This window comes from Strix uralensis, chromosome 4 (assembly GCF_047716275.1).
Source record: "Strix uralensis isolate ZFMK-TIS-50842 chromosome 4, bStrUra1, whole genome shotgun sequence".
NCBI classification, from domain to species: domain Eukaryota; kingdom Metazoa; phylum Chordata; class Aves; order Strigiformes; family Strigidae; genus Strix; species Strix uralensis.
In genome coordinates, this window is record NC_133975.1 from 92,121,554 (window position 1) to 92,147,008 (window position 25,455).

The following is a 25,455-nucleotide window of genomic DNA, read 5'->3' on the forward strand; positions in this document are numbered from 1 at the left end:
TCAATCAGAAGGCTGTGCTTGTGATACTGGCTGGCTCGGAGCTTGTTTCTTCCGTGCCACAGCCGTGCGCAAGGCCTGAAGAATCATGTTCTCATTGTTCATGATGTTGTAATTGGTCAGCTTCAGGAGCTTGTTGAAATCTTCTGCTTTCAGTGAGACCTCCCTCGTTGAATACGGAGAGCAGAAACTGGAGATATCAACCTTGCCCAGTTCCATTTCGGCAGCACTACGTGACATGCCTGTCAAGGGAAAAGAGGAAGGTTTTGTATAGTCCCAGGGAATTACACTACTCTGATAGACTATGTCAAGAATAATTTAGAGAGGTCACAGATACAATTGATATGAAGACAAATCCAGTGCTATGATCTCTGAAAAATCTACTTCTGAACAAAGCCTACTGAATTAAAAAAAAAAAAAAAAAAAGTGTCATTATACATCATTCCATTGCAACCAGCACCTTCTACTGGCCAGCTCATGGCACATCTTTTTATGTGGTCACAAGCACTCGTCTTCCCCTGCAGGTTCTTGAGTATAATGTATACTAATGGTAGAAGAAATAATGAGATGTATAGGAGAGGAGGAATCAGAAGAGTAATAGCCTTGGAAATCATCATAAAAAACAAAGCCTGCATCTCACTGGTCCAAAAGGACACTGTGACTGTATTAGTTTATGTACTATTGCTTTGATTTTCCAGCATATACAACCAACACATTAAACAGCCCAAACAGAAAGCAGAGTGTCCCTCCATAGAACTATTCTATACTTTACAGGTAATTGTCCCCTAGATCTGACTCATAAAAATATATAATATCTAAAAAATATGCTTTGTTCTACACCCCGAAGTAAACTTTTGGAGAGCACAAGAAGAAATTGGTTCCCATTCATCTGCTTCAGGAGCACGTTTTCTTTTTCACTGAATTGCACCGAGACTCAAACTAAAATTATGCACAAGATTTCATAGCAAACAGTTTGTATCATCCCATTTTGCAATGTATTTGCTAGTAGAAAGAAGCAATCAAAGGATTTTTGTTTGGGATGAGGGGAAACCAACTAAGGAGTAAGAAAGTTCATTGGATCAATAAAATTAGCTGGGTACTAACTTACCAGGTGCTACATATCTTTGGAAGGTGTCGTTCACTAGAGGAAAATAAAGCAGCAGAGGAGCTCCTGGGGTGTCTGCACCATCAAACATGTAGCACTCTTTCAGGTTCTTCTCGTCATCTTTCAGCCCAATGCTGGGAAACGGAATTCCCTGTTCCGAGAAGTATCTGCAAGCCTGCTCCAGGGGCTGGTCATGGCCCAACAGCAGCAATGTAAGGAATGGAAGATACACAAGATCAGGCTGCTGCGAAAGCCCAGTAATTCTTGCCAGGCTGCACAAAATAGACTGATAGGGCTGGACATCTGGCAATAATATGAGCACCTGCAGCCCCAGGGACTGTTCTTCTATTGCCTGAGAAGCTGTTTGAAAATAGTCTTGTAGGAAAACACCCAATATCAAGATGGTAAAGAGAGTTTAAATATGTACCAAGACATGTCTCTAAAATGGGAGTATGATTTAGGAACAGAAGAGATGAATTCAAAGACTGTTATAGAGCATTATTAATTAAAGGAGAAATAAGTCAGAAAAATTTAGATCTAAACAAAACTAAATTTGCGGCCCAAGACAGTAAGATTCACAATCAAGTCATAGCAGTTTATATAGCAGTATAACTTGTGAGTTGACCTCAGTAGGCTTTAGCAAGGTTTTGAGACCAACTTAACCATTTCTATAACTTAGAATTTCAGAAATAATATGAGATTTCAAGCTAACATATTTTAGGTCTCAAAATATAGTTCTAAAAGCATTCATCAGAAAGCTCATTTCTGATGACCAGCTTTGTTAAACTATCTAAAAAAACACTGAAGTACCACCTCAGTTTGTTTGAATTAATTATTTCCAAAAGACTTCAGATTACAAGAAAGAAATGTAGTGCAACTTATTACATATGCTTTTTTTCAGCTACAGTACAGGAACAATGTTTTTTCACATGGCATCACAATGTAAGAACAGCATTGAGGTTATCTTCCTCTTGAGAAAATGAGAGAACCTTAGCCAGTGAACTTTGTGTTTTCTGTGGTGCCTTTCAGGGACAGGCTTACAATTACAAGTATTTATTTGGAAATCTAAATCTGTCTTTTACGTGGTGAATATCACTTTCAAAATCTATATAACCATTTTAATCAAATGAGATTTCTGCAAACATAGTAGATGCATTTGATATCTTGCTTCAAGCCCACTATATAAGGGTAAAAATTGTATTTATTAAAAGAGATAAAAATAAAGATGAAGAAATTCTTCACTTGCTAGGTTGTTCTTGGACAGTTAGAAAATCACATATTAAAATAAAGACAAATAAAAAATTATATGTTTAAGGAAAATGCAGATTAAATTCATCATCTGAGTCACAGACACAGTTTTTCCAGCTATATTTGTGCTATAAAATCTTCCACATAGTTGTAACGGAAGTTGCAGCTCAACCATCATAACGTCACTGTTCCACTCTCTCTGTACTTCACTTGTGAAGCACTTAGGACTATTTCAAAAGTGGTTTGAGAATAGAGATATTCTCCCCTCTGGGAATTTCTATTCTTCTTCTAAGGTTTGGAAATTCCATGTTATTAAATTCCACTAAATTTCACATTTTACAGACACCTGTCTAAAAGCTGTGGAAAGTAAAGGAAAAGCCATTACTGAGCAAAGACAGTTTTGAGAGTTCTTACCAAGGTCTGTGATCCACCAGTGTAATTTAAGTGTATGATGACGTCCACTTTCCTCTCTGGTCTCATAAGGGGTGGACAGCTGGTTTCAAAGAAGAAAGCTGCATCCACCAACTCCAGGTGCTCCGAGTTGCCTCTCAGGTCATTAGGAGAGGTGTCTAACAAAGTGTCTAAAGATAAAAAGATTCAGAGCTATTAGCAAACTGCAGAAAGACATCTGCCAATTTAGAAAGCAAAAGGAAGGCAAGCTTCCCTCCCATCCAAGATTTTCCCTTTGCTTTCACAGCAATCCTAAAGCTCTATTCAGCCTTTCTACCCATGTTTTGCTGGTCTTTCCTACCCATGAACTGCACCAAACCCATGACAGGTTTTACATATGTGTAGAGCCCCACCCCAGTGATTTTCATCCCAGTGAGGACTTCCAGTACCAAACAGCCCAAAAATTGAACAGTTGTGTTACTAGAAATGAAAGATGTGAGGAGTTACTTCGTTCTCCTTCCTCTCCTCTTAGAAAGCACCAACAGCTAACCACAAAAGCCACTCAGTTCTTTTGGGGATGTACAAATGCCCCTTGCTAAATCCCAGCCCCTGTGCCTTCCCCAATGCCTGCTGAGGCACGTAGGCAGGAGTGCTGTCCACACCTTTCCATTTTGCAAAATGTTCCTGCTGGATATACTCATTGTGCATCTGGAAGCCCCTCAGGAAGTTGTGGTACTTGGAGACAGCAGGGCGGTCCGTCAGGATATCCCGGAGAGCCGTGGAGAGGCCGCTCGTAGGAGTGAACATACACGTAGCCATCTCATATGGCTTCTCGGGCAAGTCCGGTTGTTCCTCTGGAGATACATGGCATCAATGACATGCAATTGAATTATAACCACGATTGAGAGGAGGCTAGTCCCAAAGAGGAGAAAGGGTCAGCGACTCTTCTGTACCAACAGTAATCATGTGTTCATAGCTCTCAGCACTGCATTGTTTTTCCCTGTGGTCTGCAGTGAGTTCCAGTCAATCTTTTGGCAAAATATAAAATTACTTTTGTTTTCTAAAGCCTGGTTGGTCATGTCTGTCTAAAGGAGCATTTTTCTCATAAAAGACCATGATCTTGGTACACATTAAATTCACTTTTCCAAGCAAATAAAAACAGGGAAAATAATTTTATTTGTATATTTGAGAGGATTAGTGCTTTTAGATTCTATGTAGGTTAAATCTGAAATTCAAAGCTTATTTATAAAATGAAAAAAAAATTAATGTTGTATTTTCCAATTAAATATTTTTACTTTTAAAAAAACTATTTGTTCTTTTTGGTTTGGGTTTGGTCAGCTGAATCCAACACAAACTTGCAAATTATTTATATAAACCCAAACATAAGGGTTTGGGGTTTTTTTCCAAAAATATAGTCTACAGAATCCTGACTCAAGTCTGTTCACTATGAAATCACTGGCTTTGCTTGAATTTTTACATGAAGATGCTCATGAGTATTTTCAAAGAATGGTCTTTCAGTACAGAGCTGCCTCTCTCAGATGGTGTAATAGACCTCCACTCCACTGACCTCCTTTGACCTCCTCTAAATCAGTCAGATTTTGAGGGAGGAATGTGCTATGCAGGACAAACAGATATTGGAAAAGGAAGTGCTCAAGCTTCTGTCGGGCTAACAAATATTTGACATCAGGCTTTCCTTCCAAGTGTTTTAACACAACACTTTAGTGACCACCTTATGTGTCCATCCCTATCTTCTTTGCTTATATCAAATCACTTTATTTTCCCAGTGCCTCCCATACCCAGAGTATGAGAGCACCAGGCTGACAGAAGAACTCAAAATGTGAGAAATGTGAGCACAACTGCCATATCAGAGGGGCCTGGACAAAGGATGCCGTAAGTCAAAGGGTACTTGTGATTTACCTATTTCAGTCACTTTGTCTTGGGTCCACCTGTGCCAGAAGTCCTCTGAATTGTCAGCTGCATGCCAGGCATCCAAGAGGTTTTTGGAGAAGATACTACTCCACATTCCTAGGAAGTGGGGATGGTATAATAAGTAGTACTAAGGTAAGCACAGGAAGTTCTTTTTAAAACTGCCTCTCTTCCTTCCACAGATCATCTCTAACTTTTTTTGCATTTCTGTCCAATTTTTGCGTAGGCCCAGACACCTATTTCAGTGGTAGAGTTGAGTTAAAAGGCAAACTTACTTCAGAAGAAATTTCAAGTTATTTTTCCTTCCACTGTATTTTACCTGGAACAACCTTTTTTTTTTTTTTTTTTTTTTTGAGAAATTTCACACTGTCGTTCTCCTGGTTTCATTTCCTTTTTCCTTTGATAGAGAAATCTTTTCAGCCAGCTCCTTCCCTGATTCCCCTCTTTCTCACCCTATTTATTTCTTCTCAACATTTCCTTCAGCTTCCACAAAGTCTCAAAGATTTCCAACTTTCAAAATGTTTTGCAAGCTACAGGAAATGGTGATGCCTCAAAAGCACTCACAAAGGTACATAACAACTTATTTGTCATTTTAGTTTCATTTTATCTTAATCCAAATGGTAAAACCACCTCTGCTAGCTGAGCAGTTGAGCAAGTCTTAGGAGACATGCTGAATTTCAGCTGGCTGAGATACTGAACCATTTCTGACATGACCCACTACCTCTGGAACCACATGCGAAACAGCAGGTTGCTGGGGACTGATTTCCAGACCCATTAGTGTTTGTATTAAGTTCTTGTCACTTCCCAAGGCAGGTGAGTCACCTTGCATGAAGCAGATCCGGGACTCAGGGAGCTTCTTCATCAGGCGACCCATGAAGAACTCACTGCCAAAATCCTCCGCGCGAATGAAGGCACCATACTTCAGAAAGCCCACCTCGTATGGTGTGAATTCTACCCACTCTGCCAAAACATGCACCAACAATGTTAGCTCTGCTGCTAAAAACAGTCAAATCACCAGACATGGGATAAACCTTTCAGGCATCAAGCCCTCACGGGAGAACTGGGTTAGCATGTGCCCTGAGCAAACCCCACTGACAGCCACCTCTGAATCAGCTATCACACTGTCTACAAATTTGTTAAAGAACAATGTCAGGGCTAAGGAAAAATGTTAATTCTTCGTTCTTTTTGTCTAGCAAGTGGGAAGTTTTCTCATGGAAGGTGGACTAGAACACGGATTGACTTCTGCTGCTTTTATTGCCTTTAGCCAACCATGAAAAATATACATTAAACTTAAATCTCCAGTGAATCACTTTCTTTAAGAATTCATAGGGTTTCTGAGACATCACAGATCTATGTTGTGCTATTAGTCTGAAGTTAATGTCTGAATATGCACACTTACATGCCAGGAGATCTTACAAAATACTTAAATGTTGCTGTCTATCCTGTGGCTGCCCAGTTACTCTTTACATCTCTGAACAGGACTTCTCCTGGCTCGGTGTGAGAATTTAAAACAAATCATCATTATTTACAGTATCCCCATGCTGTATCTCCCAAGGTAAAAACATAGCTCTTTTCCAGAATTGAAAAATTACCTCTGAAATCTTTGGTGGCAACTTTGTCCTTGACATTGAGGGCAAGGTAGATAGGCAGTGGGTTCTGACCCCAATTCACTGCCCGACGTTGATCAGAAAGTCTATGATGGCATTTCTGGATTTGGAAAAATAAAACCAACCAGTTAGCTGACAATCAGTTCCTTAAAGACATCAGCTGTCTGAATATGAGATATCGTTTTCCTGAATTCCCTCCTAAATTTACTTCCATGTACTTGAATAACAGAGGGCAAGAAAAACATGGGAACAGGAATAATTGTTGTTAAGATAACTAGCCATGTTCTACATTCAGTATGCAATAACAGTAATGAGTTGCTTCACATGCTATGCTAACTTTGCATTGCTAAATGTAAGTGAAACAATAGAGCAGATGTGGGTAATTCAGCTATTACATACTTTATCTGTTACACATATGAGTTCTTCAGGGCAGCATGTTAATGACCCTTCTAGTCAAGATTTCTTTTGAAAATCATATTGAAAGTTAACATCCACAGAGTAAAAATCCTTGAGCTCTCCAATACTAACAGTTTATCTTATACATGAAATGGAGTGTACTTCAGCCAAATTAAATCCTAGCAATTTTTGGTATGTACAACTGGGGCCAGAAATAAAATGTGAAATATGTGAAATGAGAGTATTTCATTTTATCTGTTTCACCTAGACGAAATACAAACTATGATTACAGGATTTTAAAATAAAATAGCTTTTTCTCCAGCTATCATCAGTCTGCTAGTTCAAATGGAAAGTTTTGCATATGTCATTACAGCAAAATTAGAAATGGGAGGTCCCAAGAGATCAAATCCAAAGTAGCTGAAAGGCACCTGCAATATCACAGTTTCTGTAACTAAGATGTCTCAGGAGCTCTGGATCTATATACTTTCTCCTCGCTAAATCACAAAGTGCAGTAAGTATATCTGGGGTACATCTGCAGTATGTTCAAAGTATGACTGCAGCTTGTTTAAATATTGCAACAGTGGAGACAAAAGCATGGGGGCATAAAAAACCTCTAAGAACCTCAAAAATTTCTTGGACAGCTACAGTGTTTATTACATGCTGGTTACTTTAGAGCTAGTCTGAGCATTTCTATGCTACACTTGAGGCTGCAGTGTAGACATACACTATGTCTCCAAGTTATTAATGTAAATAAGTGGTGTTCTGCCTACATACCAAGTACAGTGTTATTGGCCAGGTGTCTCTTCCTAGGGTTTCAATTTCTCATAATTGTCATAAAGATCAAATCAACAGCTTTATGAGAAGATGTATAGACATTACCCCATCGTTTAACATGGATTCAATCATGAGCCCCCACAGATCAATAAAAGATGTTTTGTGTCCTGCTTGGGTCCTTTGGCTCAGCTCTCTGTAATAATTCCTCATACTTCTCAAGCAAAAAGCCCCCATCTTGCATTTGGCTGCTTGCTTCCGAGCTTCAATAATTATTTCTCCAAGATCCTTACGTGACCAATCAGCATCTTCATACAGTTTTGTCATTGTCCTGCAGACAGGAAACATGATGGAAAGCAGAAAGAAATTAAGATGTTTTTGAAACTCAGGATATACTTTGCAGAGCTTTGGGCACTTATTCTTTTTTCTTTATGTTACCCTCCTCTTTGAGCTTACTTGGAGCAGAAATGCAATTCTAAAGGCAATCAGTCAAAAACCACTTCATCTGGAATCCCACACAAACAGCTACACCAGCTGTCTATGCTGTTTCTGTCCAACAGTAAATAACCATGAAGGATCATTTGCATACAATTGAGGATGTTTGCACTTGCAATAAAGTCTCCTCTTGCGGTTAGGGATAAGTTACTTCAGTGACACCAAATGTATGATGTACAATAAGCCTTTCATGGGTGACCCTGGCATTCACAGACCAAAGGTGGAAGCAATAACTCAATAGACCCCTTTTACCCTCCCCAAGATCTAAAGCCCTAGGCAAAACATGGGTTTTGCTTAACACAACAAGATCCAAACAACAGTATAAAAATGTCTCCTCACCACGTTGTGCCAGATGAACCACTGATGTATGAAATGCAATCCAGAACACGCAACTTTTGAAGACCCAAAATGCTGCCATACATGGCAGTGAGTGCTCTTATCCCACATCCTGCTGTGGTCACAGCCACTATAGGCACCTGTTCAACACAAAGACGGGCAGAAAGCATAGCTGGAAAAGTGGCATTAAAGCACATCTATGTCAAAAGATTACAGACGTCAAAAAGCAACATCCAAACGAGTAAGATAAAGCATGTAGATTAGAGATAAAGCAACATTGCTCTATGAGTTATAAATAATACAAGTTGCTGGACATCCCTGTGGGGTGTGCTAGAAGATCTTGGCACTTCAGGAAGGATTTTTAAGAAACACAGACCAAACTCACTGGTTTGAACCTCCTTCAAATGATTCAGTTGAAAGCCAAGTGGAAATAGAGACTTTGGTCATTCAGATAAACTGTTGAGCTCTCCAGCTAAGATCACCCTGGCTGCAAACAGTGCCCCTGGAGGAGGAGATGCTGACAGAAATCCTCACTCCTGACCTGGATGGAGGTGAGAAATCACTCCTCATCTCCAGGCTTGAAGGAGAAGAAAGAGAAAAATCCCCCAGCAGTGCCTTTCCTGGTTACCTCATGCTCTTGCAGATCTTCCTCCAGATGAAGAACATCCTTCAGTGCAGCAGCAACCACCTTCTTCCGGTTTTGCAGGAAAACCTGCTCATCGGTGCACAGGTCAAACCCCAAGCGGGCATCCAGGTCTCTTGGCCTGAAACACATTCCCTGAGTCCTGAGACCAGGGCAGAAATATTATATTATTATTGTCTGCCGTGGTCAACTCCAGCTATGCTTGTATATGTTTACAAACCAGTTTGTGGACAGTATAATGTAATAAATGAGAAAGAACAACACCACAGACAGTCCTCTGCTAATTGCTGTAGCTAACAGGAATGCAAATGGGAAGGCAGAGCAGAACATGACATATTCTCCTGGTATGGTAACAAGGTTCCTACAACACACTTCTGGTTTTATTTGCTCATTTTTCAAGTTTCAGTAGTGCCTGCTATACATGCCTCTAACTAGGTAACTGCTGTCAGCAGTCCCAGCTACAGTTGATTAGGGAAAGAGCTACCATGCCTTGGTGTTATTTTGTTTGTACAATACAGAAATATTATTTCTTTGTGGAGGTGGTCGCTCCATCTGTGGCTCAATAGCGCACACAAATCGAGATCTACTTACTAAGCCGCACTAACAGCTTGGAAACTTGGAGGAAAAGGGACCCATGATTTAATTCTCCATCACTGAAAAAGGAGAACCTGGCAAACAAAAGCCTGCAACCCAAAGATGAACACACCTCCGCTTACAACTGAGCCTGCGTGGACCCCGGCTGATTTCAAATGAGCTTTGTGTAGGTGCAAAGGTCTCCCAGTTACAGGATCAGGTCTTGCTGGAGACTCACTTACCATTCATTTGCCTTTGTGTACAAGTCAATTGTCCTGTCCTGAAAATCGCAATACAAACAGTGTAAGCATGCTCAGGTCATTAATCCTGCGTCTTCCTCCCCCGCTCCATCTATGGGCTGTTTTACTATTTTTGCCATCAGCAATGCAGCTGCAGAATCTGGCCAGCAATGGTCTGGGTTGTGAGAGATATAATGAACTCCAGTACAGTCTGGGTGGAACAGAAGTGGGCCATTCATCCAAGCCAGGTGGGCTTAGGGCCCCTCAGCTTTTCATAGCTGAACACCTAGATTAACCTTCATTTTCTGGGAAGGTCATTGAAAGCTGGGCATCTGAACCACAGGAATATGGATATTCTCTGTTTTATCTTCTGCTTCAGACTTTCCCTTTGCAAATATAAGTCTTAATTGTCATATCCATTACTGTTAGCTTCCACACTATGTTGATGAACATATTATATATGTCCTGAGGAAATTAATTTAAACTCAGAACAGGGTTGAACAGCATGCCTGAAACCACATGCAGAACAAAAGAAAAAAAAAAAAAAAAAGCATAGTTGTAGAGTGACTGTAATTCACACCTTACACTGTAGCATGCGTTGAGTCTGACAGGAACTGAATCACTGAACTATAAGATTCTCATCACCCACCAAACTGAATGTGTGTTGGGCTGCTTTTTATTAAGAAAGACTTGTTCTCACCTCTGCTATTGTTATTTTCTCTTGTATAGGAAGCGAATTCAGAGCTAGAGTGACAGACTGGTTCATATCCCTTTCATTTTGACTTGATAGAGACTGGAAAAAAAGATTAAAAAAAATAATGACAGTTAACTAGTATAGAAAAGCGGGAAACGAGGCAAAAGTAGTCTCCCCTGCCTCACTTACATACAGGCACTTACCAATTCCCTGCATACACAGACCTGCAGCGCACACTCAGGTCTTAGAGGTCCCCAGAGAAATACACAGCAAAAAGCCATTAGTGGCGATCACGTACCCTGCTGAGCCGCCTCCGCCGTGGTAAAGCCACAGTGAGCGCTGACTGATTATACTTGATGTAATGGAACCTGGCCGGGGAGGTCGGGCAGAGGCAGGAGCTCAGCGTGTGGGTCTGGGTTCCTTCGTATGACCCGTCCACAGTTAATGCAAACTTTCTTTCTGAAGTAAAGGAGTTTCAAACTTAAGTTCTTCCAAAAATGTGGTTTGTTTCTTTGCACAGTAATATATGTTTTTCCTAAGTAATTAATTCATTTTGATATCCAAGTTATAAGATGAATAGGCTGACTTTCTGAGCTTTTGGGTTTTGATTTAGAGCTCGTGTGCAGAACATGTTATATAGTAAATGTTGCTATAGTACCACTGCACTTCCATATATACTGTTATTGCTGAGACTACTGGTCTACTCATTAGATGATGATTCACAGCTGGTAACAGTTTGGGGGGAAAAAAAGTACTCTCTCCTGAAAGTCTGAAATGTTCAAAGTACTTCAGCAATAAGACAATGTCTGGTACTAAAATATTTTTCTGTTATAATAGTAAGGTATTTTGAAAATTTCAGACTTTTGGGAGAAAGACTTTTTTTTTTTTTTTTGTAGCAGAGCACTGTTCTCTTTGGAACCAGTAAAATCTCAGCCCCTCTATCATGTTTCCCTTTACTTCAGCCTGTAATATTTCTTCTGAAATATTGTCTAACACTTACAAAAATAATGCCTGGTGGTTTTTGGCCTTCATCTAATAAGCCCCAGATATGTCTCTTAAAATAACTGAAAAATAGAATGATATCAACCCAGGTTCAAGGTGAAATACACTATGTAAATTCAAACACTCAAAGGTATATAGTCACCCTTCAAAAGAATTATCCCACTCAAGCATTTTCAGTCCCATCTAGCAAAATTTTTCACTGTTGACAGCTGAGTTCAACTGATCATCCACATGCTAAAGCAGTTTGCAGGATTGGGGCCATCAGATGTCCAAGTGTGATGTTTTAAAAATTGTGTAGGAGATACACAGGTCCACAGGCATGGACTCGACACTGGAGTGATGCACTGCTTAAAATGTGCAACACATGTCTTTGGCAATATACTGTGTGTCTTGTGTTTAACCTAGTGGCATGTTTTATATTGTTACTCCTAAAGGAATTTTGAGAAGTTAAATTGATAAAGGAGGCCCAGTCTTCGTTCTGCTCATATTCTTTATCTCTGAATCCAGAAACAACAGGAATTTGCTTCTGGTTAAGACTCAGAAAATTTCAATTCCTTGCACAAATATTTTGGAAAGTTATAAGCATCTGACAAGTTGTTATTAGAGAAGAAAGTATTTTGTGGGGAAACCAGACCACATGGTCATCACTCTGCATTTTTTAATAATTTGTATATTTTTGACCAACTACAGCCCCCTCCAGAGGCCACTACCATCCATGAGATTTTGTCTTGCATCTTAAATAACTTTAAAACAGGGCATTCAAGCATAAAGCACTGAATGCTTTTGCCATAAAGTGGCATCCAGATTTGCTCCATAAGTCAGTGAAAGGCTCACCCGTACTGTCCTTCCTCAGCCTCCCGCCATTCACCTGCACCTCCAAACACGAAACCTCACGGGACTGTAAGAGACAACCAGGGAAAGGGAAAGAGAAAGAGACATTTGCTGTCAGCAGAGCTCTGCCTCATCCAGTCCCTTGGGCTCGTGCAGGGGCTCGGGGCATGCACCTCAGGGGAGACATTATACCAGCCTATAACCCTCCCTACCAGGTTTAGGGAGGTGGCATTGGGTTTCCACATGGGAAATAACAGATCATGTAGAGACGAGGAAAGAGAAGGGATCTGCTCAGTCCTGCCTGGTGAAGCAGTCCCACAAGGGCATGAGGAGGATGAGCCACAGGGGAAGGGGCACAGGGTGGGATGCTCAGCCCAGCTCTCCCTGGGCGGATGGAAGGGTGTCGTCTGCCTGAGCCCAGCTCAGTTTGGGCAGAGACAAGTGCTTGCGACAGCTCACAGCTTTTGCAGTGGCAGCCTCTCCCAGCATGAGTCACTAGCAGGGACCGCGTGGGAAAGCCAACATCGACACCAGCTTTAGCCTGCCTCTTGGCCAATGCCTTCATGCCACTGTATGGAGCAACTGCCCAGTACCTTTAATATCAGCTTTGCAATAAGCATTACTATATGACAGAGAAAGGATTATGAAACAAAAATTACCACTAAAACTCCATTAGTAACAATGTTTTCAGGAGGATCCGGACTAAAAGACAAAATGGAAAACAATTAAAAACCACCTTTCTCCTTTTTCTGTTTTGTTTGTTTAAAAAAACCTTTTCTTTAAACATTATTTCATCATCTTTATCTTTAAAAGTCTATCTTTGGACAGGCAGCATAAGCAAAAACAGCATCAGAAATTGTAGCTGAACATGCAATCCAATTTGCCTCTAGGGTTGAGTCTGAACTTTATGTATGGAGATCAGCTGAATGGAGAAGCTCCTCACTGTATCACAGGATTGTTTTCTGGCACACTGAAGCAAATTTACACAGGGATAGCATAATTACACTATTGTCCTCTATTCCTCAGTCAAACCTGGGAGATCAGAGCTGAAAAACTGGGGAATTCATCCAACATACCATAACAAAAAAAGAAAAAATATTACCATTTACCTTAAAAATGAACTAGCAGCACTAGGACTGATTTACACACCTATTCTCTCCATCAACTGTACAGTCAGCATAGAGACACACTAAAAAAAAATTTTATCTATTTCCACAACTAAAACAAATTCCAAGTATTATTTTCCCACATTATTATGATAAAGCAAACATCTGGGATCCCACAGTAAGGAACAAGAGGGGTTTGAAACTTAAAAGTTCGTCCTGTGCAGAATATGCCCCTTGCAGCCTATGAGCAGCAGCCATCATGGACATCCCTATGCTCCCATCAGCATCTGTGCTAGCTTCTCTGCGTGTCTGGATCCCCGTGTAGATGCACACACACCATGCATGGTCATGCACCCCTTCTCCGTTAAATGTCCTACACAAACATTTCCTGAACACCCAAACTTCCCCTCTGCTTTATTCAGATGGTGACAGGGTTAGGGACTGCAAGTGTAAACTGATGTTTTGTGTCAGTAACATTTTGCCTCTGGCTTACGTTTCTATTGATCACCTATTTGACATTACACACCTGCTCTCCATTGTGAATTCAACCTCCAGCTCCTCTTTTCCCTGCAAAAGAAAATGAATGCAGTCACTGCAGGTTGATTCTCCTGCAAAGAGAGATACCCTAAGGAATCTGCTCTTCAGGGGACTCTATAAGCTAGTGTCCACCTTTTGTTACTGCACATGCAACAGATTTGATTTTCTTCATGTCCTATCCACTATACTTCTAGTGTCACATACTTCTAACATCATATCCATTATTTTAACAGACTCCTAGTTTAGACCTTGCAAGCCAAATGTAATACCTACTACAAGGCCTCTTGGTGGTTGCTCCCCTTTCTGCAGTCATAAGTTCAATCCCCCACTGTTTCACAGGCCACCTGCAATTCCACTTTCCTGTCCTCCCCCAGAAGCTCTCAGTGCTCCCCACTGATCCTCAGCATGTGCGAGGCTGGATTTCTCTGGTGCATCCAAATCACCCTACCCCTCTCCCAGCCCTCACCCACAGACTATGCAGATGGGCCTCGTGGCACATTAATATGGTGGGGCACTTGGGCATATGAAATCCAGGGTGTTCTGGAGTGTGTACTTCAGTTTGCTGGAGTCTGCACACATAGACTGATTGCATGCTCAGTCTTCATCTTTGTCTTTTGTAGTTTCCTCCCCCTGAGATTTCCTTCCTCCTTACAGGTTTTGGTGCAACTCCAATTATCTTGTTGGCCCCTAATGTAAGCACTAACAAAAATACAGCATGGAGAGCCAGCCTTTCCAAAACAGGTATCAAATCAATTCAGGACTCACTGAAGTGTTTCTAGGCCTAAACACTGTCCTTAAAATTTCAGTATAAAGTTGTTTCAACCTTATGAAACCAAGACCTGCTGAAAAACTCACTTATTGAGTTTGCAGCTTATGACTGCAGATCTGCTTCTATATTAGCAGAACATAATGCAGAGCTCAGAACCACCAGCTCCAACTGCAAAGGGATGCCCAAAACTCTTGGGGTAAACTCTCAATATTTTGACATCAAGGACAGCAACCAGGCAATCAAGTCAAACGATGTTGGCCAATTCTGTCTGTAGAAGCAGCACCCAAAACTTGCAGTAATTACAGAAGCAATACTGGGTATCAACCCCTGAAACAGACAGACATACTCAGGTGGCTAAATGGGCAGTAAGAAAGGCTTGTGTATGGGACATGTGACAGGAAAGATGAGATAACCACATTTTCACCTGACCGTGTCCCCTTATCTTTGTCCTTGAATTTTATCCATACCTGTGGATTCAGCTGGAAAGACAGTTGAATGTTTTCTCCAAGCTGAATTTTGGAGACATCAAAGAATACAGTGAGGAGATGGTCATCTTGAGTTACTTTATCCTCATCACAAACTTTCAGCTCCAGAATGTTCTGGAATCAAAAAAAAAATAGATTGTATAAGGTGAAACAAACATAAGATGCCACAGATATTTCATTTTAGCTAAAGGAGTTTGGGAAAGAAGTTCAAGAATGAAAGCAAAGGCAACAGTAAAATAGAAATTTTGCAGTTGTGCTCTTACAGACAATAGACTATTCGGGAAGATACAGTCTTATCCAACCATTGAAAGCTAGTAACTACAGTAAGAGAGTGTGAATACTTTGCAAGGGAACTCAGAGAGATCTGCAGTATGGAAGGGCTATACGGTAGGTTTGATATCTGGTAAGAATACCTGTTGGGGATAGCCACCGTTCCTACCTTAACCTGGCTCTGAATTGTGAAGTGGAAAGTTTCGTTCCATGTTGGGTTCTTGCTGTTCTGGACTGTTCTGGTGCGGAAATGCTGCACTGAAGCTGTTGGCAGGCTTAGGCTCACGTAGCAGTCTGACTGGGTTACTGTTGAAAAGACAGAAAGCGTGAAGCAATGGACCAGCGAAGCACATCTTGTACCCCGTAAGGTGTTGCACTGTATGAATTTTTAAACTCTGTACACAGGACAATGTGCAGAAGGCAGGCCAGAATGCTATCTAAGGTGCCATCAAACCAGTGCTAACCAGCTTGCTTTACTCTTTATGAAAGCCTGGCAGTTTGCTCTTCTTGAGAACTACTTCTTTTAATTGCTGGAAACATTCAAAATATGCAGTTACATTGCATTCCTTTTCAAAGAGATACATAGCCAGACTATCTATAAATACACATCAGACTTCAAAGGTTTTAACACTGGCAAGCCATCCTCACACACAGAGGCATGCACACACACACACGAGAGCCTCACAGGACTGGGCACCGTGGGTAGTTCAGCTGCCTGTCAGGAACACGGAGCAGATAACATTAACAGCTGTGACGGGGACTGCTGGACAGACAGCCCAGCTCACACATAGTGGGCTTCCACAGGTAGGCATGGACATGCCTTCATGTTTCTGGGGTAGCTCTGGCTGCACGTTCCATCTTGTGTACTTTTTGGAGCACCCTTTCTTTTCTGTAGCACATCTGGCTGCCAACGCAGTGGCAACAGAAGCTCATTTCACCAAAGGTTCCCATGAAGCCCCATTGCTGTCACAGAAGGCAGGTCTTCCACCAAGGCACTTAATCTCAGTGTGCCTTCTTCCCTTTTGAAAAGTTAAAGGGAACACACACACCCACACCACAGAGATCAACAACAGAGCTTTTCAAGAAAAAAAAAAAAAAAAGAGAAAATTTTTCAAGAAAAATAAATTCGTCATCTAAGGAAAAGGTGAATTGCATTTAATCTTCTTTGGATTAAAATGAGCACATATAAGAAAAACATTGAAATGTTGAAGAGTCCAAAGGTGTAACATTTGGTTTGAGAAGCAGCTGTCCTGAGGGAGAGTTTTCACCAGTAAAACCATATAAAAATTTATTGCTTAATGCCACTATTTTCACCTGCATCTCTGTGTCTCAGCCAGAGAGGAATAAGGGTATTTGCAATACTTGATGGACAGGTGAAAACTTGTCTGTGCTTCCCAGCACAGAGCTAGGTGACGTTGCTTCTTTGAACAAGATTGCATTGCTTTGGCTTTGCTGTTTCAATTAGAGGCGTGTTCAGGTCATAAAGTTCACCTATGAGTTTTAATATTTCTAGATGTAGGGAGGGCATCTTTAGTATTTTCATTTTCCTCTCCCAGATGAAGAGGCCAATTGTAAACTTTGGATTTCCACCTGAGCTCCCTCATAGGTGAGGGATGTTCAGACCCAAACGTTCAGTACGAAACATCAGTTCACAGCAGTCTGCAGTGCTTACATCATCAAGCAGCACTTTCCTTCTGAGGTCAAAATAATCTCCCTGCAAATACGTTTTGTCATAGTTGTTAAGAAATAAAAGGCAAACATGAATCATGAGATTAACAATCCTGTGGACCCACACTCAAAAGTCATGGTTGACCACCCTACAGAATATGATCTGTTAGTTAGGGACAACAACCCACACAAAGTGCCAAAGATAGCATGGGGGAGTATTGCCCATAAATACCAATCCCATCATTAGTATTCTATTTCCTCTATGTGTAACACCACCTATTCAAGCATTCCTGTCATTGCATAGCAGACACACCTTTGTCTGACTAGACTTAGTCTTGTTACTGGTAGACCTGACTCTGGGAAACATAGAACTGACTTGGACCTTTATTGGACTCCATGTTTAATTGAAGAATTAACAAAGTCAGCCTTTTTTGTTTTTTCCGGACTCCCCCGAAACTAAAAAGTCATCTTTGCATAACTGAATGACACACAAAAAAAGTAACTTTCATGAGGCCAGTTGTGGTATGTACAAAGATATATGAATTCTAACAAAAAATAAATAAAAATCCAAACACAGAAAACACCTGAGTTTGCAACAGTCCTAATCACTCCCAAACTTTTGTGTGTATACAGGAAATGTCCATATGAAAATCCTTTTTGGCTCTTGGGAAGTTCACATTGATATTAGCACAGACTGCTGTCGGCTCTTGTCCACACTAGGAGGAGGATCAGAAGGACCCGAGTCCATAAATGTGTGATCAATCCAAAGTTTATTTCACTGACATTTCCCAAAGAGCAGTACATGCTCTGACTAGATCTATTGCAAAGAACAAAATATTTCTTCTGAAGTCCACCAATCTTTTCTTTTCTGCAAGTGATCACTGTCTGCTACTGTACTGTATCATGCACCTTTAATAAATAACTGCTTGTAAGACAACAGAGCTCTGACATCTCCTTTCAGATCTCTGACTTTCTCTGGGGGACTTCTGACACAGCCAACCAGCTCCAGGCGCAAGCAGATGCAAGAACTAGAACTCCACAGCATACTCTGTGCCCACGCCAGTCGCTCACACAGCAATATCCCATTGCCTTGTATCAAGTGCATCTTCACGTATACATACAAGGCTCCCATTGCCAGACACATGCAAGCAAATCATCATTACTCTGGTACATAACTACGTACCACCACCTAACTACGGCGATTACGCTCACACATGGTACACACAGCAGAGTCACAGCAGCGACTTGTTGTGTCCCTCCCCTGGACCACAACACGTGAGCAGCTGTCAAACATGCTTGGGGTGGCAGCCGTGGTATCGCTGTGGGGCAATATCCTGCCAAAAGCAGGCGTGGCAGCAGGTGTTTATTACAGCACGGTCTCTTTGTCCAGTTATTACACTAAGTTTGTAATTATCTTCCAGGATAGCAGCAGGACTGGATCTTAATCATGCTTTACCATTAAAAAGCATTACAGTGACATGACCCATGCTCAGAAACACCATAGCCCCAGCACCACACTGCACCGCTGACAAGACCACGGCAACAGCTGTTCTGGCTTGAGTTAAAATCTCACCTGTCTCATAGACAGCCCAAATTTAAATAATTTGGGCTAATATTTTATTTCTACCTCCTTTTTGATGCTATCAGATGCAACCACCAGCCCATGTGTAATCCAGACAAAAACCTGGACATCCTTCTCCTCTTGGACTGCCTTTAGGTGCTCACATTGAAGTTATTTCTAGGGAGTAGATTTTTTTCATGACTGTTAGGGTATAGTTTTTCTTATTGTGCTGAAGGGATTCGAACCAAGGACGTGGTCTCAAACACTGGTTTGCCCAGATCATCTCCTTGATCATGTCTCACCTCACTTGGACCCATCCATGTCACCACCAGCTGAGAAAAGCATTTTTCTTTTTCCTCCCATACTGTGGAGCTGAGCAGCAATCTGGCTGAGGGTGGGTAGACAGGCAGGCATTGTTGTTTTATAGAGTGCAGAATATTAGATAATTTAGATAATAGGAACTTTTTATATTCTTTTTTAAATAAGAATGTGGGTTACTTCTGTAAAAGTAAACATCTTTCTTCTCAAGGCCCTTCACAGTCAGGCTATCAGAATTCATTCAGTCCTGGAAGATCAGTTCCAGCCTCCAAGGAGCATTCAACATTAATTTCCTAATAGCTAAACTTCAATAAAAAGCTTTCACATTTTCTCCCACCTGCCCTTCACGTTTGGTGAAACACCCTACAAGTATCCCTAAAACAGTATCACTAGTCTCATTTACATCCCTCGTTAAAATATCTCTTTGTTGAGATGTTGCTAAATAACCTTATTTTTTTCCCCATTTTCTCCTTGCTTTGGCTTTATCAATCTACTTCCTCCTATTTTATAATGAGATTTCAAGCAGCACCTAGTACAATAGGTTGCTGGTATATAATTGCAACTGCTTAAATGGTGAAGTAAGTAATAAACAATGAAACAATAACAACACTGCAAAAACAAAACACCAGAGGAAGTCTGTGGGTTCCTGCAATAAGTATCACATTGGACCATAGTTCCTCAAACAATAATGTATCTCACTAGCTATATTTCTTTTCAGGAGTTGATCTCATGTATGGCAGAACTGCTACTGCAATGGCATAAAATATGTTTTCTGATTAAAATGTAAAACATACTTAATAATTTTATAAAATACCCAAAATAATATAAGCCTTATATTAAAAAGTCCAAAACTTGGAAGTTTCCAAAATTAACAAGCCTAATTTAGAAAAAAAAAATCCATAAAAGCTTAAAAAATAACATTTTCTTACTAAGAAAATGCTGAAGAGTATTTTTAACTCTACACCAGTCAAGGTCTATTTAGCCCAGAGCCCACAGGCAGTGTCCACTGAGGGGTCTTGGATGTTTTCAGGAAACAGGGAATAATGGCTTAAATTTGCTGAGCTCAATGTTCCCATCTAGTTGCCTATTTTTACATTTTTGTTTAACCCTTAACACTTTCTTTTGTTATCTTTTTCATGTGTTAATTCCACTTAATGATTTTGTTTCTCTCCAGTATCTTGTTCTTTAGCCCCTTTGTCTTTTTTGGGGAAGGATCTTTGTTCTTGTTAGGGATGGACATCAGTGCCAGAGGGGAATATGCCCCACATTTAGAGGTGGGTGTCTAAGGAAGAGCATAAAAGGGTAATGTGCTCCCAGCCATCACAATTCAGAGACTTCCTAAGCCAACCATCACTGTATTTCTCTTCTAGAAACTTGCCCAGTCTCTGCCTGCAACCCACATAAACTTTTGGCACCTGTGATCTTCTGCCATGGGGAGTTCCAAACCTGAACCACATGTTATGAAAAGACATCCTTCTGTTTGTTCCGGAGCTATGGTGGTTGCCCAAGGACTGTGAGAGGATGAACTTGAAATTTGAAATTCTCTGCAAAGAAAGTCATGTTTTTAAGGGTGGGTTGGATTGGTGGCACATCCAAGTGTCACCCCATTAGGGAGTCAGGATGAAGATGGGACACACACCCAAAGCTGGGAACTGGCAAGTGTTCGGAGGACCAGGAACATCAAGAGCCCCAGTGAGCCTGATGGGGACGTGAGTGTGCTCAGTGGGAAGGGGAATGTGGAGAACACAAACAAGGCACTAAATTCACAGGCGTTATCAATGATATCAGCTATGCATCAATACACAAGTGGAAATTAGTATTATAATTTACACACTTATGGATCAATGAGAAAGAGAGACAGAAAATAGTGCAAAAGTGCATTAAAAAGATGCAGGACTTAAAAAGCAGAATGAAACTATTTAAATTGTCTTAGATATAAATACTATCTTATGCACTGAACTTCCATTAAAGATCTTGTGTTATCTATTCCGTAGGAGATGTTAGTGAGAGTTTGAGAGTCTGTTGTTATGGATTAATTTTTCCATCTCTGTTACCTGGAAAATGGAGCAGATATAATGAAGTTAACCTGCGGCAACAGGTTGGGAGACCTTCTAAACACCAGATGAGTGCTAAAGTGATCCAAAAACTCTACATAAACCTAGTGCAACAAGGAATCTTGAGAGGAGAAAATAACAAAATGGGATTCACTTTGGAAACAAAAGGATGGGCACAACTGATGAGAAGTAGAAGAAGATGATTTAAAACATTAAAAGTTTATTAAAATGACTGAGAAATAGGTGACACTTGCCAACTTGTTCTATCTAGAAAAGTTTGCAGGAAAAGGAAAGTGATAAAAACAGAGTTGAGAAAAGGAAGAATGAGAACAAAAAATCAGTGTTAGGAAAATAGCACTGTAAAAAAGTGTACATCACTGGTGATGGAGGTCCACATGCTTCTGGGTTTCCTAAGGCTGTGTCAGGCTAATCTCCAGGGAACTGTAAAGATGACTGAAACAACTCAACAATATTCCCCCCGTTTTACACACAAGCCAGCAAAATTTTGTACAAGTGGTACATCTTTTATCTTAAGCCTCCCATTTTGCTGCTTCTCAGCGAAAGTCACATACAGTTAAATTTGCACTAGTTTTTACATTGCCAGTGAGTTTAACCAGAGGTTAAATTAATTTATTAAAACATTTTAAATATAGGTTTATTTTATATGATAAAGAACGTGTCATTGAAATATGTGATTTCTACAAGTCTGGGTGCATAGAAAACTACATCCTGAAATGGTTTGAAAGCAGACCTTTCTGATAAATGCAACTGACAAATTTTACACTCAGTGAAATCAAATGTTACTCGAATTAATCAGTTGTCAATCAAAACCAGATTCAACAATTAAGCGTAAGCAAGGAGTGCCATAACAGGTATGATGGAAGTACCCAACATGCAAAACATTCACCTTTTGTAAGTTTTGGTTTTGTTTTGCTTGTGCAAATTTTTTTCCCCTCAATATTTTGACTGATACTACCATTTCAAACAGATGATAGCCTGGCAATGTTGGTGGTGAATGTCCATCATTCCATTTTGTGGGACATGTCTCAGACTGGGAACCAGAAATGCCTGAGCATTTCAGTACCTGTCCCTTGTCCTAGAAACTTTCTAGTCTTGGGAAGGACAGCTTCAAAACATAGGAAACTCCCTTCAGAATAAGAATAGTTTCAAGACAAAAAAAAAAAAAAAGAAAAAAAAAGCATTGATCTAGATGAGAAAAAGGTGTAGAGGAAATCTGGTAAGCTCATTATCATGCAGATGGTTTAATAGAACATGATTGTGTGGGGAGATAACTAAGGGCTGTAATTTTCCACAACTCCTTCTTTCAGTTCAGAGCACATGCTTGTACCTTCAAATAGGTTTTAGCTGTAGCAAGGAATTTCTCTCCAGCCTATATCTGAGCTTCAAATCTCATTTTCGCACTTCAGAAATAGTCCAGTGGGAAGGTTCGTACAGACTCTTCTTCCCCATACATTCAGCAACAACAAAGTATCTTCTCTTCAATAAAAATCCATGTGAGAAATGTCTTCATATACCTTTGGTCTCTAGAGAAACTATAGCAGAACTCAAAGCAAATTACTTTGGAAAGGCCCAAACAAATGTCTTGTCTTGAAACATTTTAACTGAACAAATTTAGCTTGGTCTGGTTTCTATAGAAACTTTCTGGATTCTTATTTGTATAAATGAATAAATGCAAGACAATCGGCCATCTCCTCAGATTGGAGGTGATTGTCATTCACACCTTTTTTCCTCGTGCTTTGTAGTTCAGATATTTATGGAGCATTAATAAACTTTTACGTAGCTTTCATAACAGGGCATTCTGTAAAAAGAGTTAAGAACAGAAGAAACCAACAGTGCGAGTCCTCAACTAAGTTTTGAAACATGGCTGTTCCTATGGCTGAATCAAATTTGGCAGTCCCTGAGAGGTGTCAAGCATGCAGTCCTGAGCTCACATAAAATATTCTGTGATAGGTCCAGGGATGCACAGGGTGGACATTACTGGAAGAAGGAACCATAGAAATAAGTGCCCCATCTAAACTTCCCTGTGAATACAAAATCTTTCTTTGCAGATCCAAATGTGAAACATTTTATGCACTCTGTGCAAACATCTGAACTACAACTACAACTGGCTAGACTTCAGCGTTACACTGGCAAAGAATATCTTGTAACTATGCTACCTCACCTTCATCTACAGTCATACATCTCTCTCTCCTTTTATAAATACTCTGTAGTGCTTGTGACACTTGGTTATTTTCTGAGTAGTTTTACAAACATGTGGATTCTCCAGGGGCAAAACAAAGATACTCACACAAGTCTGCTTTCCTGGCATTTTTCATTCGTATGATTTTTACGGTGAGCAAGTTGCATGGAGAGGGTTCTGTCTGTTGAACAGCATACAAAATGCATGGAATGAGCATGCAGAGAAAAAGAACAGAAGCACAGTCAGAGATAGCATTAAGTATTTCAATTCCAACCATCCAAAACATTTCTGAACTGAGGTTCTTCCTTGTGCATTGCCTTGTCCTTTTTCCCAGAAGGTTTGCAGCCAGGTGTGGCCCAAGACCCAAAATGTACATTCAATCACAGACCAGACCTCTGGTGTACTCCATTTTCCATTCTGAGGAAACTTGTGGTAAGCCTTAACTTGAGGTGTCTGACTCTTACAACCCAATCACAGAGACATGTATGATAGCGAGCCTTGCTGTGTTACTAATACAGCTGACGCACATCTTGGTCTGTGCAAATTCAAAGGATGTCATATATATCCACTATATTTCACAACAAACAGCAGACAATCTAGCAGGGCAGGAATTAGTAACGATATCATGGTGTAACGATGCTGCTCGTCAGCTGGTTTATAGTTGTATAACTCCATGGTTATGTTTGATGCAGAGCAGTGCTGGCTCTTAAACAATGAGGACCTGAAAAGTGTCTTCCAGAGACCTATTCCAAACTTCTCAGAAGGGGGCAGTGAAAGCAACAACTCTAATTATTTCTCTCTGAATAATTCAGTTCATTCAATCTTCCTTTAAGCAAAAGCCACAGGAAAGTATCAATGAAAATTCTGGGAAACCACTTAAACCTAAGTGATTATCAAAAGACATTTAACAAACCTACCAGGAAACTGGTTTGATTTTGTCACCCTCTCTCGTCCTAAGCAAGGATCAGACAAACATGGTACTTAATCAAAAGTATGGGGACTGAAGGTCCCACTTTGTTCCCTAGATAATTATATTTTTTAAAGGAATAAAAGGAGGAAAATCTGCACATTTAATGCTCTAAATGACAATAAAATAAAATAAAAAACAAACAAACAAACAAAAAAACACAACAAAAACACAGCTACTAAAACCAACCCAAAAACCTCAAAAAAGCCTTAAAACCACAAAAAACCCCCACCAAAACCCAACAACCAAGAGGAGTAAAAAAGAAAGAGCAAAACTATGTAGTGGTGGAAAACACACATAAGAGGCAGTTCATGCACACTACCTGTCAGGTAGCGCTCAGCCAGTAGAGCAGGGACTATCACTGCAACGAATACATAGATCAATATATAACAATGTGTCACCATTCATTCCCTTATGCCCAAAAACTGCCACAATTTTTAAGAGCTATATTTAACATCCCTCATAATATTAGTTTCCTGGATTTCCCCATGCACTCATTGACATTAGCGATACCTCCTTATTTATCCTCATGGGTTGTTTGGCCTAGCCCAATTGGATGGAAATAAAGGACAACAGCAACAAACAAAAAGATTTTTTTTTTTAATTGGGGATTTTCAAAATAGTTAAACTACTGCAGTATTAAAGTCCTTGCATTCCTGAAGGCCAAAACACAAAGTAGTCACAAAACCCAGGCAGAAGACCCACTTTCCTCTCTGCTTTGGTGCTGAAGAAGAAATCTCACAGCAGAAGATAAAGGAGCTAGAAAACCATCTCCTACAGGGTCCCCTCTTGCCAAGGACCTGCCTGCACAGCACATTGAACAGACTTCTCTTTCTTTTTCTTACCTGGATCTTACTGTAGAACAGCCCCATCGTGGTCTTTTCCGCGTCCAAGCCAGGTGCAAAATGTGGCAGCAATGGGTACAGGGGAGCCTCAGCCAGGCAGCTTCTTGTGCTTTAAGCTGCCAGGAGCAGGCAGGTGTGTTAGTGCCTGACTCAGCGCCACCTCACCCCGCCACCACCACTTGAGCAATCCCCAACTCCTCCTCCTCCTCTCTGCTTGGGAGGTGAGTGCATGCTGCACACCCGCACCCAGGCACAGGCACCCAGGCTCCAGCACTGCAGAAGGATGGTCTTTGCAGCTCTAGTTAGACACACATTAAGACCTGAAAGGGATCTTCCGTTTACAGTTATGGGTGCTGAGCAACTGCTGTATACTCTTAAGCATCCCCATCACTTTTTGAGGAGGCCACAGTGCTTTAGCACAC

General features: G+C 40.6%; 1 protein-coding gene across 1 annotated transcript; it reads right to left on the reverse strand.

Moving 5' to 3' along the window:
* On the reverse strand, positions 1-25,060 carry LOC141942019 (cytosolic phospholipase A2 epsilon-like). The gene is made up of 20 exons (XM_074864961.1): positions 25,034-25,060; positions 23,330-23,402; positions 15,590-15,726; positions 15,133-15,264; positions 13,886-13,926; positions 12,913-12,955; positions 12,257-12,320; positions 10,719-10,879; positions 10,427-10,519; positions 9,730-9,767; positions 8,900-9,056; positions 8,275-8,411; positions 7,549-7,771; positions 6,259-6,373; positions 5,489-5,626; positions 4,658-4,765; positions 3,403-3,594; positions 2,765-2,931; positions 1,106-1,289; positions 1-239 (listed from the first exon to the last, which is right to left on the reverse strand). Exons 1-20 carry the CDS (start codon positions 25,058-25,060, stop codon positions 1-3), a joined length of 2,469 nt encoding a protein of 822 aa, XP_074721062.1.
* Between the last annotated feature and the right edge of the window lie 395 nt (positions 25,061-25,455).